General features: G+C 33.6%; 1 protein-coding gene across 8 annotated transcripts in view; it reads left to right on the top strand.

The window, feature by feature from the left end:
• PATJ (PATJ crumbs cell polarity complex component) overlaps positions 1-16,240 on the top strand; it is a 301,329-nt gene that overhangs the window by 113,404 nt on the left and 171,685 nt on the right. For all 8 annotated transcript variants that reach the window (XM_019731220.3, XM_074334813.2, XM_074334815.2 and 5 more), the window contains 3 exons: positions 1,079-1,256; positions 5,235-5,345; positions 9,750-9,827. In XM_019731220.3, the coding sequence (XP_019586779.3) occupies positions 1,079-1,256; positions 5,235-5,345; positions 9,750-9,827 (367 nt within the window). The remainder of the gene's footprint in view (positions 1-1,078; positions 1,257-5,234; positions 5,346-9,749; positions 9,828-16,240) is intronic.

Raw genomic sequence — 16,240 nt, forward strand, 5'->3', positions numbered from 1 at the left:
TCCTCTATAATATGATAGTAACTGATGGCCTAAGTACAGTTTATCACTGCATCACTAAGCAGGGCAGGTAGGGCTGCCTTGAGTGCAGTAGTTTCCTTATAAACAGCAACAGTAGTCGAGGGTACTATCCTACATCAATTTATCTCCACCCTCCTTACCTTGTGTTAGTCCCAGTTTGTGCCTTGTTTGAGCTAACAGAATGTGTTGGGTCCATCTTCCCTTGGATACTCACATAATTTTATGTAGTCATCAGGCCTGTACTTTATTAAGGTTATAAAAACCTTCCTTTAGCTATTCTCTCTATTCTTCATGCATTATTAATTCCACCATGCCCACCCAAAGTCTGATTTTTTTCCTTGCACTTCTGAGTTTTGTCTTAATTCTTAGGAGCTGTTTTCTGAGCAACTCTTTTATTTGAGTTCATTGTTGGCCATGTCTGTGTACCCTGGGCAAGTTTCATAATATTTCAAGAAGCAAGTTTTATTTCACACTTTTTAAAAAATGACATGGAGGTATGAAGAAAAGAACATCATCCTGCCATAGGAGCAGATAAAATCTGCCCTCCACTCAAAGAACCACAGGTTAAACCAGCTGGCTGTGAAAAGCAGCTTGGGCAATGAGCCTCAGGGTGGCAAATTTATACTGAAAGTCTGTGCTTTTTGCAAAAATGAGATATGTGGCGTTCTTGATGTTTCACCCATTTGTTATTTTCTTAATCTGTTGTTTGCTAAGGTTATGGATATAGATGAAAAGGACTAATCACAGAAAACATTGTGGTGGGAGATAGGACCATTAAGCCCTCGCTAAATCTCTCAATATTAAGAATTGTATTTATTGTTTTAGAAACCTATCTTTTTCAGGATTTAGACTTTCACGTGTGCCATGAATTATTGATAATATCTTATAATTTGGGAACTGGGTACAATTTCTATAACATTTGTAAAAATATATTTACAAAATATATTTACATAAAATATGAGTTTCAATGATATGGTACCAATTGAACATTTACAGTGACAGTGCAACAAATTTAACTAACTTGTTCAGGAGTAAATTTTGTTTTTTTTTCTTTTAACAGTGTTGAAATTTTTAGAGAACCTGATGTGTCTCTTGGTATTAGCATTGTTGGTGGGCAAACTGTTATAAAACGTCTGAAGAATGGAGAGGAGCTTAAAGGCATATTTATCAAACAAGTTTTAGAAGACAGTCCGGCAGGAAAAACAAACGCTCTTAAAACTGGAGATAAAATACTTGAGGTAAATGGTGTTAAAATTCTGTTGTTGTTTGAAATATACCATAAAACAGTAAAATAATCATTTAGCCTGAAGTCCTTCCTTCATGTGTTGGGGTACATGTCTGTAAAATTGGTGTGTTTTATTTGGATGCTTTAGTTTGTATGTTGTTTGCACAAGTCTATGAGATTCTAAAAGTTGGAGTGGTAGCATATAAAATCGTAAAACAAAAAGCCTCAACTGACTGAAAAGCAATTTCAGAATTTAACAGAATGAGGCAGATGGTGGGCATCATGCTTCTCCCAGTCTTTTTTTTTCTTTTTATTAAAGTTTATTGGGGTGATATGTGGTATATAAAACTAAAAACAACAAAGAACAAGACAAACAAATGAAGACACAAAAACTCATAGACACAGACAATAGTTTAGTGGTTACCAGAGGGCAAGGGGGGTGGGGGGTGGGAGATGAGGGATCAACTATATCGTGATGAAAAGAGAACTGACTCTGGGTGGTGAACATACACTGTGATGCATAGATGATGTATTACAGAATTATATACCTGAAACCTATGTAACTTTATTAACACTTGTCACCCAAATAAGCTTCTGCCAGTCTTGAACAAGCTCTGCATTTTATAAACAAGTGTCAGTAGGATATGCACTGACACAGGGAAGTCATCACCACAAGGCTCCCTGGGGTTACCCCTCTATAGCCACCCCTCTCTCCTCTCTTCCCATCTCTCACCTCTGGCAAGTACTAACCTGTTTCTCTATGTCTATAATTTTATTTCACTGTTGTCACATTAATGGAATTAGGTATTCTGTATCGTTCTGAGATTGGCTTTTTTTTCACTCGGAATTTCATGGAAGTTCATTCCATTCGCTCTATCTATCAACAGTTCATTCCTTTTTCTGTCTGAGTAGTATTCCGTGGTATGGAGGTACCACAGCTTAACCATTCATCTATTGAAGGCGGGTGAATAGTTTCCAAGAACTGGACAGTTTTCAGTTCTTGGCTATTATGAATAAAGCTCCTATAAATGTTTGTATTCAAGTTCCTAAGTAAAAAATAAGTCTTTGTTTCTTTGGGAGTGCAATTGCTGGGTTGTTCGATAAGTTTGTTTTTAATTTTGAAAGTAACTGTCAAACTATTTTCCAGAATGGCTGTATCATTTTGCATTCCCACCAGCAATGTATGAATGACCCAGTTTTTCTGCATCCTCACCAACATTTGGTGGTGTCACTGTTTTTCATTTTACTATTCTGATAGGTATATAATGGTATTTCATTGTTGTTTTAACTTGCATTTCACTAATGGCTAATGATTCGTGACTAACAACTTTTCACATGCTTAACTGCTATCTGTATATCCTCTCCAGTGAAATGTTTGTGGATGTCTTTTTCATGTTTTCTAACTGCATTTTTTCATTGTTTTATCATTTTAAATTTCAGTGTTTTCTTTTTCCCCTTAATTTTCTCTGCTGTCAGTGGAATATAAAGTATTCTCTCATTTATCCATCATCACTTTTACACATAATAATAAAACCTGTTTAGTCTCAGTTGTAATGACTTATATTTCTTCAAACTCACAGCAGACTTGAAATGTTACACTTTAATATATATTTTGTCAAACCTGAGTCATTTGTTTAGTTTTATTCCTGTGAAAAGTATTACTTGTTTGTTTTGTTTTTAAGTAAAGCTTAATAATCATTTCTCTCTGTGTTGAAACAATTGCGTGAAGCATTTGGGTCCATATAAAGAAGAATATTTTTAACTGGGAAGTTTGAATTTAATTTAATTTTTAGAAATGGGTCATTATCTGTGTGACTGGGCACACTTTTGGGTTGTAATTTTAAAGCTGAGAAATACTAAGATATTTTTTCTGTTGTAATATGACATAATTCCATTTTTTTCTAACTTTCCACCTTCAGTGATTCCCATTTAACACTTGAAAATCTGTGTTAAGGAAACAAAAACTGATTGTTACTGGAAGGTGAAGTACTCATACAGCTTCCACTTCTCTTACTGTTGAATGTTTTGGGAATTAGTTATTCATAAGAAGCTTCCTCAAACTGTTGTGATAGTTTTTAAGCTTCACTTTAAATTTTTTCTGTACTTATTTTTTTCATTTACTGTTCAGATTGTTTTCTTTACTATTCATGTTTCATTATTCATATTCTTCCACAACTTAGATGGGAAAAGAGCTTTTACAGAGCATTAAGTTTTTCCAGGGGATGTCTATTAGAATTAAAAGCCACAGTTCTTACTGTGGGCTTTTCGACCTTGCCTGGTGTGGCTTCAGCTGCCTCCCTGAACTCATGTCTTTCCGCTCTCCCCTCTTGCACTATTCTGCAGACTCACCTGCCTTTAAACCCCTCTAACATCAGGCTCCTGTCTCCTAACTGCGGGCCCTCACTTCTCTGTCCCTCAGCTCTGGAGTGCTCACTTTTCTTCTCACTGCTCAGATTCAGGGATTGATGATCCTATCACTCCCTTGCATGCACTCCCAGCTCCTTTGATCCTCTTTCCTTTCACTGAACTTGTGAAGGGGAACCACTTCCTAGTTCAGTGCAACTTTTTGCTTATTTCAGGTCTCTAGCACCATTGGAGAAAGTAACTGCCATGTTGTGTGGTCTCATTTTAAATTCATGGTCACCTCCTCAAGTGGGTTGTTAGTTCTGCCCTGCAGTCCTGTAATATTTCCCCAGTGGTTTCATTCTTCTACTTCCGTAGGTAACTATTCCAAACTTCCTATATGTCTCCTTCCTCAGCCTTAAACTGAGTTTATCATCCTTGTTTCTTATTTCATTGAGAAAACAGAAATAGTCAAAAGGCAACTTCCGCTTGCTCCCACCGCATACTAAATCTCTTTTCTAATGGTGTCTGTAACAACAAATGAGCTATTTGTGCTTTATCTAAAGCAGTCTCTCTAACTTGTGCAGTAGAAGTCATTCCCTCTTCACTGTCCAGGGATTTGCTTCTACAGTTATCTCCTGTCTCTATTACTCATTTTTCCTTTTTACTGCATCACTATTGCTATAATATCTCCCATCTAAAAACAAAAACCTACCTTAATCCCACATCCCTCTCCATTCACATTCCTCTTTCTTTGGCCCCCTCATGGCAAAGCAGTATTCACAGATTGTTACTATTCACCGACCATAAGCCACCCCAACATTTACAAAGACTTTGTTACATTATCGGTTTGAAAAATTGGTTCTGTTAAATATGTTTGGTAAATACAGAATGCTCTTGGAGATTATGGGCAAGTTTCCAAGTTTGGTTCTCTGAGATTGATATAATGAGGAGCCGTTTACTCTTATCCAAATTTATTGAACGTAGGACACTTTTAGTAAAAGAACCTATGGATGTTTTTGTACTTCTTTTTGAACATTATTTAAGAAATGTTCAGCTGCTCAATTGTGATAATGGACAATTTGCTTAAAATACCATTCTTCTCAGTTTAACTGAGAGAAGAAGAGTCAGGAAAGATCCCCTTCTCCTCACCCAGAGCTATGTACTGTGTTAGTGGCAGAGGTGACATTACAAGCTCAGAAGCTTCTTAAGGTTCTGTTACTGACTGAGCTACTATTTTCAATAATTGTATTTAACCAGGACTATTGTTACTGAAATATTTGTATTATTTATATATATATAAATAATATATATGTACACATATATCTACATATATGTGTGTATATATATGTATATGTGTGTATATATATACATATATATGTATATGTGTGTGTGTATATATATATATATATATATATATATATATATATATATATATATATATATATACATATATGTTATTTTCCTTAAATGTAGTCTGAAACAGCAAAGCTTTGTATGGGCCAATCCTACTCCTTCTCCCCACCCCTTGGCTTTGGTCTAATTCATTAGACTCCCGCAGTTCTCATAAGATAATACACATGAACTTTGAATTAACCTATGCACAATATCGCCTGCCTTTCTGATCGAAATAAATTCTGTGTTGTAGGTATCCGGAGTCGATTTGCAGAATGCCTCACACAGTGAAGCAGTTGAGGCCATTAAGAATGCAGGAAACCCCGTGGTGTTTGTTGTCCAGAGCTTGTCATCCACACCAAGAGTAAGCTTTAGTTTTTATTTTCAAAAAGTTTTAAAATATTCTTTATATCTACAAATCAAACTTTAGATTCCAAGTATTTTTCTACATAGGAGGTGTGATCAAAAACTATGGTGAATGTTTAAATTTTTAAAAAATGTATTACAGTAAAAGACACATTGCTATTAATCCCCCTCAAAATACTGCCCCCTCACTTTAAACACACTTATCCCATCGTTCTTGCCACTTTCTGAAGCAGTTCTGGAAGTCCTCTTTCGTGTTTTTAGTTGTGCTGTCATGGCTGTCTCGAAGTCCTGAATCGATTCAAAACGTTTACCTTTCATGGTCATTTTGACTTTGGGGAAGAGCCAGAAGTCACACGGTGCCAGATCCAGTCAGCAAGCTGGATGAGGACACCCCATATGTTTTTATTTCACAGAAATTGCCGTATACCAGAAGCCATGTGTGACATGGCGTGTTGTCATGATGGAGGATGACTTAGGGCACACTTTAAAGCACACCTTCTCACAACCGTGGCTCACACCTGGCTGGCTGCACCGAACAAGTTGAAACTTGTCACACACTGTTACTAAGGTTTGATGTGCCAGTTCCCGTATTGAAAATCCCTGCCTTTCTGTGGGATGGCACTCCACAGCAGCATTCACTATATTTTGTGATCACACCTCATATTTTCATTGTTACTCTGCTATTATCTAGAAAAAGCATTGGCTTCGTAAAAATTTAGTTAGTAATTCAAATTTCCTCTTTTTTCTCTAATTTTGATTCCCTGGTTAAATGTGAGTCATTCTGTTGTGCATTGGTTTAAATTACAGGCTGTGGAGTCAAGCAAACCTGTTTTCGATTCCTTGATTTCCTATTTAACGAATTTGCTAACTTAGAGGAGAGTTAACTTTTCTGAGCCAGTTAAGTTGTTTATAAAATGCTTTGAACATAAAGAGGGTCAGATATAAATACATTCTAGAGATACTATCAAATGTTCTGTATATTTATTAAAGCATGTAAAAATACAAACATGTTGTATTGTTTTATGTTCTGTTGGAAATACCAAATTCAAAAACAGCAGTATTTAATCATAAATTTTTTTTCTGTAATAAATCACTGTTTTGGTGTGGAATTAGAACTCTGATATGCAGATGTCAGTGGCAGGATGTGTATTTTATACTGTAATTTGCAGCATAAAAGTTACTCTTAAGCCCTGAAACTGGAAGCAGTATTTTTATTTTTGTTTTTGTTTTTTATATAATGGAAGATAGCTGTTCAAAACATAGGCACTTCTGAACACTAGAAAAACTACGTTTTTGAAACATTTGCTATGCAATACAGTAATGCAGTGCTTTTCAACCTTTTATATGTTAAGGTATACAGAAAATAATATTTGTGTGTCAAACTGGGCAAACAGATGCTTGGCTGCCCCAAGGGCAGGAGCATCAATATGCTATTTCAACACACTTGTACCCTGCCTGTACCCGATGGGCCGCAGTCACGCCCCACTCAGACAGCTCAGCGGCTGTGCACTGCATTGCATTTCAGTCCCTTTCAGTCTTAGTGCTGTTTGCACCATCAGGACTAATTGACCGAGGTGAACTGAACAAAGCCTTCTCATTTTCATACCATTTGAAATTCAAGATGTTTTAGAATCCACTTATAAACTCTTATAATATTGAAAATGTAGTTGATGACATCACTTATTTCTGGAAGCTGAGTTCAGGAGGAAAATTGGCCAGATTATTCCTTGCCAAATAATACTTCCAAAATAACAGCTTTGAGCTAGAATGAGCCAATCAAATTATACATTTATGTGGCCACTTATGAAGACCCTGCTGAAAAATATTGAAAGCATTCAAATAAGTTATAAAGTCAACCAAAAAGGCCAAGCTTTTAATCTAGCCTTTATTGGTGAGCTGAGGTGGAAATTTTTGTTTGAATGACATAAACAGTGCAATTTCTTCAAAAAAAAGAAAAAGAAAGAAAGAGAGAAAATCTCTTCAGCATCCTGCCATACTCGAGTCACTTGTCCTCTATGCAGCATAACAGACTGCCGCACTGAGCATTTGGTTCATGAAGCATTGAACTCTCTGCGGTTCTAGCCAAAGGAGTATGTTCAGATGATGGCGCTAATTACTGCATCCATAATGTGTTCCTTTTTTCCCCCACAAAGTAATTCCTTTTGAATGAGGCAATGAAAGGAATCAAGTTTCATATCTTTGTAAAATGGTGTTCTGTTCAGCTTACTTATTGTTGCCAGTAGGATTGATCATCACAGAAATAGGAAATACAGCCAAATGCTTAATCATTTTTGACCAGTTCACATTACTTTGAGACTTTCCTCAAAGCCCCCAAAAGAACTAATTTTCTAATGTCAGCCTATCACAGGCCCTATGTCTAACTGTGCCTTGGTCACATGGAAATTCTCATTAACATCATGAATTGAGCGGTGGTGTTTAAATGTGTACGTTGGCTTGCTTTGAGTTGTATTTTATTTTTTTTTTTTTATACTTCTGCTTTTAACAGATGCTTTAGGTGTATCACCAATACAGTACCTTACAAGCTTTTTCTCCTATATTTCCTGACTGTATTTTAAGCATGCTGGAAAGAAATGTGTGTATCTATTTAGATTTACTTAACAAATGCTTACTTGAGAGCAGAACCCATGATTTATACTGCACTCCTCTAGAAAGTTTCTATGCCAAGGTAATTTTTTTCCACTTAATAACATAACTCTATTTTGTAGTGGCATCACTGATTTTTTTAATGTTCAAAAATGAACCCTTTTGAATTGGGGTCATCCCTTCAGTTCATTAAATTTATTATCATATATTTTCTCTTTTCCAGTATTCCATTTGTACTTCTTAATACCATTATTTCATAATACAGCCTAAATTCTTTCGACACATACATTTTTTATACTAATTATATACAAGCATATTTTTTACTTTCACAGGAAATAGACTCTCTTCTACTTTTCTTAAAGATGTAGTCTTCTTTGTAAGCATTTTGTCTTCCAAATTTTGCTAATATGCGTATGGAAATATATTTTTCTGCTATTCAAAAAACAAACACGATAAACCTTATGAATGGCAACTGACATTCTGTTCCACCCCAAAGCTGTTGTTCAGCGTCAGCTGGTTTTCCATGGGAAAAAGTAGATCCAGTGTGGGCAGATATTCTGACTTGTCAGGGAGGCAGTGTTCTGTTTAGTTTTAAGATTCTTTAGGGCAAGAAACACATGCCTGAAAACCCACCAGTTTTTGAACTCTGACTTAGATTGCTTTGTATATTAAATAGAGAAATAAATATTAAGTGCTAGCACAGTATCTGTTCACACAGGAAGCACTGAATATATGTTGATGTGTCATTACTATTGTTTTTTTACTTGAATGAAACATTTCTGAGACATTCTCATTTATTCCAAAATTAATTATTTTTTAGACTCTATTAAAAGTGAAGAAAAATTAATCTCAAATTGCATTTAGAGAGAAGCATTTTTTGGGTTTTGTTTCTTAAATTATCTCTAGGCAAGCGGTTCCTTTAAATTTCTGAGAAAGGAGATTTGTGGTTTTTTTTTAATCTTCGGGTCTGTGATTAGCTTTTATGCCAAGAGTATTTGTGTTAGCTATTTGAGGAGCCTTTAAAAAAATGCTAATTTTTTTTACATTTTCCTAAGGTGTTTCATATATAGTTTTACAAAAAGAAATGAATCAAAAAGTAATCTATACTGTTGGCACCATTAAGAATTAAAATTATTTCAATTGAAATTGAACTGTTTCATTCATATATAAACATTTGTTGAGTGCAACTAGGTATTAGATTCTTTCAGAGCAGCAGGGTTATGATGATAAATAACACTAAATTCCAGCTTTCATTGGGTTTTTTAATTTAATGGTATAAATATATTTGTAATTCATTTTTATGCTACAAGTGATAGTGAAATATTTATTGAGGGCACAGTGTGCTAGATAACATACTTGAACTGGGCTATAATGATAAAATAAGGTAAATCTATTAAATAAATGACGCATTCTATATTCTAGGAATTAACTTAGGTTATCCCTAAAACTGGGTTTTGCAAAATGCGATGTTTTGGATGACAACCAAAATGTCACAACATTCTTTTTAGTTGTTATCTAGAATTTCTACATACACAAGCTTGTGAATCTATCGCCCCTCGATGGTATACACACACACACACACACACACACACACACACAATATATTTTGGGTTATATAACTTGTCAGATTTCCCAGTTGTATTCTTTGCCTTGAATTGTACTTCTCATGTCTTTACTTTTTAGATGAAGTCAAACAGTTAAGATTTAATTGTTTAAAAAACTACATTAATACATGTAATGATTGCGACATTTAAATGTTTCCCTCTTCCCCCCTCTCCTTTATTTTTTGTGGTGATAGGTCATTCCTAACGTGCATAACAAGGCCAACAAAATCGCTAATAACCAGGAGCAAGACACTCAAGAAAATAAAGAAAAGGTAACATGAACATCCCAAGCTTTTAAAAAATGTTTTTGGTTTCTTTTTGCCTATCTAGCTGTAAAATTAGTAAGAGTGGCTTTGGGGTGACTATCAGGGTAGAAGTACTGTATTTATAATATTTTCTTTCTGTGAACATAACTGGTTCTGGCCAGATGGAAGACCAGAAACCAAGTGAAGCATAAGTGTAAAAATGTTATCAAGAACCAATCAGCCATCATCATTCTTATCTCTCTTTACTGTTCAGCTGTGCTAGTTGTCTCTCCATTCCCAGAAAATGCCTCACGCACTTGGGAGTTTCTGAGACTTTGATCTTGCTGTTCTCTCAGCCTAGAAGTCCATTTCCCACATTGTTCTTCCTTTTCATCCTCCAAGGAACAAGTCAAAGGTCATCTCTACTGAGAAAACATTCTTTACCATCAATCAGAATTAATCATCCATTCCTGTTTTTCCACTTCTATTTTAGTAGAATTAATTGATCTAAAATTTCTTTTTAGGATATGATGTCAGGTAGGGATGAATTCTCATTTTTTCCCATAAGGATAATTAATTATTCCACTGTTTGATTTGCAACACAACCTTTGTCATATCTCAGGTTGTCAGGGGAAGTCTGTTTCTTCGCTTTCTGATTGTTCCATTTGTCTCTGAAAACACTAATGCTGCACTACCTAAATATTAAAGTCTAATAATAAATCTTGTCTCCTAGTAGAGCGATTTCCTTTACATATTTCTTCTTCTCTAGAAGTGTCTTACCTATTTGTGTCTTTTTTCTTTTCCATATAAATTTTACAATTAGGTTGTCAAATTCCACAAAAATATCTCTGCGTCTTTTCATGGAAATTGTGTTGAATATATAGATTAATTTGGAAAGAAGTTACCTCTTTATGACATTGAGTCTTCTTACCATTAACCTGGTATATCTTTTATATACCATTTTAGAACTTAACATTTTCTTTGATTTCTTTCAATTTTTATAATTTTCTTAAGAAAGGTATTGTAGTCTACAGTTTATTCCTAGATATTCTTATAATTTATGTTGCTTTTAAATATTTTTAAATTGTGTTTTCTGTTTGTTATTAGTACGTAGACATAAAATTGACATTTATATATTTATTTAACATCTATATTTTATATGATTATTTAACATTATTCTCCTATTCTTTTATAAAATAAGATAACCCAGTGCAGAACACTGGGAAAAACCAAAATGCTGAAATAAAAAAATTAAAATCTTTCATAAACCTACTACGTAAACATAAGATTATTAAATATTTCATGTAGAACTTTCTAGAGTCTTTGGGTTTGTGTTCCATATATTTTTTTTTTTTTTTAACAAGAATATGAATCTCAAATTCTAATATTATGTTTAGATTGTTATTTCTGGATTTTCTATATAGCTAATAATGACCACTTTGGATAAAGGCAGTTTTTTTTTCCCTTTCTAATCTTTTTTTCTTATTTCATTATATCTGCTAAGATTCCACTATGTTTAATAGAAGTAATGATAGTAACATTCCTGTCATTTTTCCTTCTGATATTTGAGAAATTGCTTTTATTATTTCATCATTGAATATGATGTGTGCTATAAGATTTTGTAGATAATCCTTAAGGTTAAGGAGTATTCCTTTTCATTCTTATTTTGCTAAGCATTTTTATCATAAATGGTATTGTCATTGAATTTTATCAAATGTATTATCTGTATCACTAAAATAATTACCTGTGCATGTATACATTTGTTTTCTCCTTGAATCCCTTAATGTGGTAAATTATATTAATATATTTTATAAAGTTGAACCAATCTTGAATTCTTGGATTCAACTTCATTTTATGATCATTTTGGCCCACTGCTAGCATTATTTCTTTAAAATTTTTTGCGTTTCTTGTCGCGAATGAGATTGGCCCATTCTGTCCTCTTTGGCTTAGGTTATACAAGACTACTAAAGTGAATAGTAGGAGTATTTCTTTTTTTTAATTCTCTGAGAGCTTGTGTAAAATAGTAATTATCTATTCCTTAAATGTTTGGTCAAACTAGCCTATATAGTTATTGTGGCCTGTGTTTTCTATGTGGGAAAGAAAAAACTAAAATATTGATTCAGTTCTTGAATAGTTATTGAACTATTCAGATTTCCTATTTCTTCTAGAGTCAGTTTTAGTTACTGACTCTTTTCTAGGAATATTGATATCACCTAACTTTACATGTGTTGGCATAAATAGGTTCACTTATTTTCTTAATTTATATTTGTGCTCTATCCATAGTAGTTGTTTTTCATTCTAAATATAGTTTATTTTTTAATTTTTTCTTAATCTTGAAAGTAATTTTCTATTTAATTTTTCTTTTTGAAGAATTAACTTTTGAATTGTTAGTCTTCTCTGTTGTATATTATGCTTAATTAATTTCGTTCTTATCTTTATATTCCTTGTTAGGGGTTTATTCTCCGATTTTCTTGGTAATAATCTTTAGCTAGTTGGAGAGTTTAATTTTTAGCCATTCTTCTTTCCTAAAATGATCGTTTAATATCATAAATTTCCTTCTAAGTCCTTCTTTACCTGCATCCCCAAGTTTTAAGTTGAATTTCTATTACTCAATAATAAGTTGGTTGTTTTTAGTTCCCAACATAATTTGTTTTTTATCCAAGTTTATTTAGAAATATGTTTAAATTACCATGTGAATATTTTTAAAAATGTATTGTTATTTTCTAACATATTTTAGTTATAATCAGAGATTGTGGTTTGTATAATATTTTTTTACATTGGTTGAGACTTTCTTATTGCCTAGTATATTGTCATTCATTATAAATGCATATTTGTGATTTAAAAGAGTATTATCTAGTTATTAGATACAGGTTTTTATACAAAGTCATTGGGGCAAAGTAATTAATTAAGTTATTCAGACATTCTATGTACTAAAAGAGTTTCTTTTTTTGGGGGGTGGGTCAGGGTAACCTAACAATCTCCCCTTTAGATGGCAAACTTAGTCTAGTTTTCATTTAGTTTTTCAGTTTGTATTTTACATTTTTTCAAATTAATTTATTAGGTGTCTACAAGTTTTAAATTTTTATATTTTCCAGGGAATTGACCCTTTTATTAATATGTGACATTACTTAGTAATTGCCCTAACATCTATTTCATCTAATGTCACTGAAACTATGCCAGCTTTCTTTTTGCATTTGCCTGGTATTTTGGTTTGGAAATTTTTGAACCATAAGAATGAATTCAGGTCTCCAACCTGGGGGAGTCTGGGTTTATAAGGAATTCTCAGGAAACACTATTTTTCTTATTTCTTTTTCTTCTTTTACCTCAGACTAAGGCCAAAGCCAGGAAATATCCCTACTATATTCTGGTCAAGATTTTTGTTTGTTTGCTTGATCTGTTTGTTTGTTTTTAACTTCTCCCATTTCAGGTTTCACCTTTTTAAAGGGAAAAATAAAAAAGCTATTACTGAATTGAACACTTGGGAGAATTTTATTTACAGACATTTTTATTGGGACCAATCAAGACTCCTTGAGGATTTGGGCGGGGCGGGGGGAAGGGGAGAGGTTCTTGAAAAGGATAAGGAACAGTAATGTTTGGCCACTTTCTTTGAGTTCAGATCTTAATCACAAAGATTACAATCTGATTAGAAGCAGTGGAGACTGTGTGTGTAGTATCCTGTGGTTTATTTTTCGTAGTTGTTAATAAACACAGATAATATGTAGATTCTGGAAGACTATGGTTTAGAAGTATTAGTTAGGTACTCATTTGCACGTCATTATTTGCAGAATTCTTTCTCATCCTTTTGGAGGTATAGGCTTTATTTGTAGAGATTGTAGTTGGGAGTGTGTTATCTTTAGTTCTACCGCCTATCTTGCTTGACCTCAAGTGGAAGCTTGGGACTAATTAAATCCCTAGCTCTCACTAGATAAAAATGAGTAGACACTGTGTGATTATATTTATGTAAAAATCTAGAAAGTACAAGCTATAGTGACCAAGGAAATTAGTAGTTCAGGAGAATGGGGTGCCAGGGGAAGGGGCTGGAAGGAGGGATTAAAAATAGGCACAAAGAAATTTTTGGGGGCCATGGTTATGCTCATTATCTCAATTGTGGTAACAGATTCAAATTGTACACTTTAAAATGTGTGCAGTTTTTGCATTGTCAATTATATCTCAATATACTACAATGAAGCTTTTAAAGACAAAGAAAAATTTCCTGCCCTTCTGGAGCTTGCATCCTAATGTGGCAAAGCAAACAATATAGAATTCAGCGGCTGCTCTTGTAAAGCAATTTGGCTGCAAGACGTGAAGAGCTACAAAATGTGGCATCTGAAAGGGGCTGGAATGTAAGCTCCATGAGGGCAGGGATCTCTTCTGTCTCATAATTCCTCTGTCCTCATTGCCCAGAACACTGCTTAACACCTAATAGAAACTTTTTGAATGAATACATACTTGTTGAATGAGTAAAGTATTTTCAAAGCAAAACAAAATTACTGGTTTTAGGACACCAGGGTGGCACGTGTCCTTTGGCATTTATGGGTGGTTCTGTACTTAGTTGCATGTTGCAAGCACACATTTTTGAAATCTTGTCATTTTTATGTGGTTAAGAACTGTTTCTTAGAGTATTTAGTCTATTGCTGGAATTTTGTCATTTCGTATGCTGATTTTAAAGTCTGAACATTTATCAATTGTTTATTGGAAAATTATAGTGTGTAGTTAATATGCAACAGTTTGGGGATATAATGTCAACAAGGAAACAGAAAAGAGATCAGTCTGTAGGGACACAGACAATAAACACACAAGATGAGTAAACTGGTTACTAAGTTAATTAAAGAATGAGGTAATTTAATTAATTCAGAAAATTCCACGTAAGATTCCCAGGAAGCAAAAAGACAGTGTGCGATTCTTACCAACTTTGGCCTGTTCCATTAAACCAAATTTAATTTCAATAAATAGCAAGGATATTTGCATTGAAATATAAGTTTAATATGACTATATCTTTTAGGGACTATTATGTTGGTGAAATACATTATAAAAATGTATTTCAAATGAGTCCTTAAAGTGAGTACGTTTTATTTTATTTAGATTATACCTCAATAAGGTTGGTGTTAAGACATATACCTATTACAAGTGAAAAATCTGGACGTCCTAGACTCTGGGACTAAAGGGAACCTCATAAGGTCATTTTGCAAAGGTCAAAATGATCTCTTGCAAATCTCCTGATGACACTTGGTATATTACAGGATGTATTTATTGCTCTCTGATTATTTCTAACAGCAACAAATAATATAGCATTCCATTGGTGATATTCCACATTGTGCTAGGTCTTACAATTGGCTGATAATAGTCAGGTTGATATGTAAAGATGTGCAATATTCTTTTATTTATAGATCCACACATGGCACGTAGACATGTGGGTATCATGAAACATTGGTATAAATGTTTTTATAGTTTTATATACCTTTGTTTTATACTCCACATCAATAAGATCAAGGAGATCAGAGAAAAAGTACATGTTTCCAAATTAAAATTACCAAATCACTTTGATTTTGTGAATTTGAATTCTTGTTTAAAAATGCTTTCAATTTAGTGGTTTCTATGAAAAGGGTTATTATTGTTGTTGTTGTTTTTAGTTAAAAGGCTGGGATATCTAACATAAGTTTAGTTTCACTGTTTTCCGGGAAACTCTGGGAATATTAGATTTTAAAAAATGCTTATTAATCTCTGTAAACCATTCAGAAAGAGATTCTTTAGGAGACTTACATCAAATTTATTAATACCCTATGATGGTAGGAAAATATTTCACACTCATAATGAGAGATAAGGGCCTTTCTCAATTTCATATACGTAGAGTGATTTCAGCTTTTGTTTCTATTTAGCCATAGGTCAAGGGTAGACACAAAACCCCACTCATCTGTATGTCAAAAGCTGTTCTTTCCAGTGTACCCACAACATGTTCTTGTACAAAGAACCAACAAAAAAACAAAAAGAATAAACACTTGCTGTTGTCTTTCAACCAATAGAGAATAGGTCCCAATATAACCAATATATAAAAATAATAGGTCCTCATCATTCCAAGAAATATACCTAAATTGTCAAACTATAAAAACCAAACTCCATTTATTGCTGCCACTAATGGAAAATTTATAGCCCAAGTGCAAATCAGAACCAAACTTGGATTAGTATAAGAATCAAAAATATAGAATTTGAAATTTAAAAATGGAGAAACAGAGTTAAAATGCTACAGTTCTGTTGCCATTAGGGGTTTACCATGGGATCCAAGAAATCATGTATATGGGATTAAAACAGCTCATGAATTGCATATCTCAGTGTCGCAGTGGACCCTCCAAAACTGACAAAGTATAATTTAAGAAAAAAATAAAAACATGACCTACAAATTATGCAACATGTACAGATAACAGGTATTTATTTAACTCATTAGA

The sequence above is a fragment of the Rhinolophus sinicus genome, chromosome 14 (assembly GCF_057876585.1).
Source record: "Rhinolophus sinicus isolate RSI-liver-muscle chromosome 14, RSI-T2T, whole genome shotgun sequence".
NCBI classification, from domain to species: domain Eukaryota; kingdom Metazoa; phylum Chordata; class Mammalia; order Chiroptera; family Rhinolophidae; genus Rhinolophus; species Rhinolophus sinicus.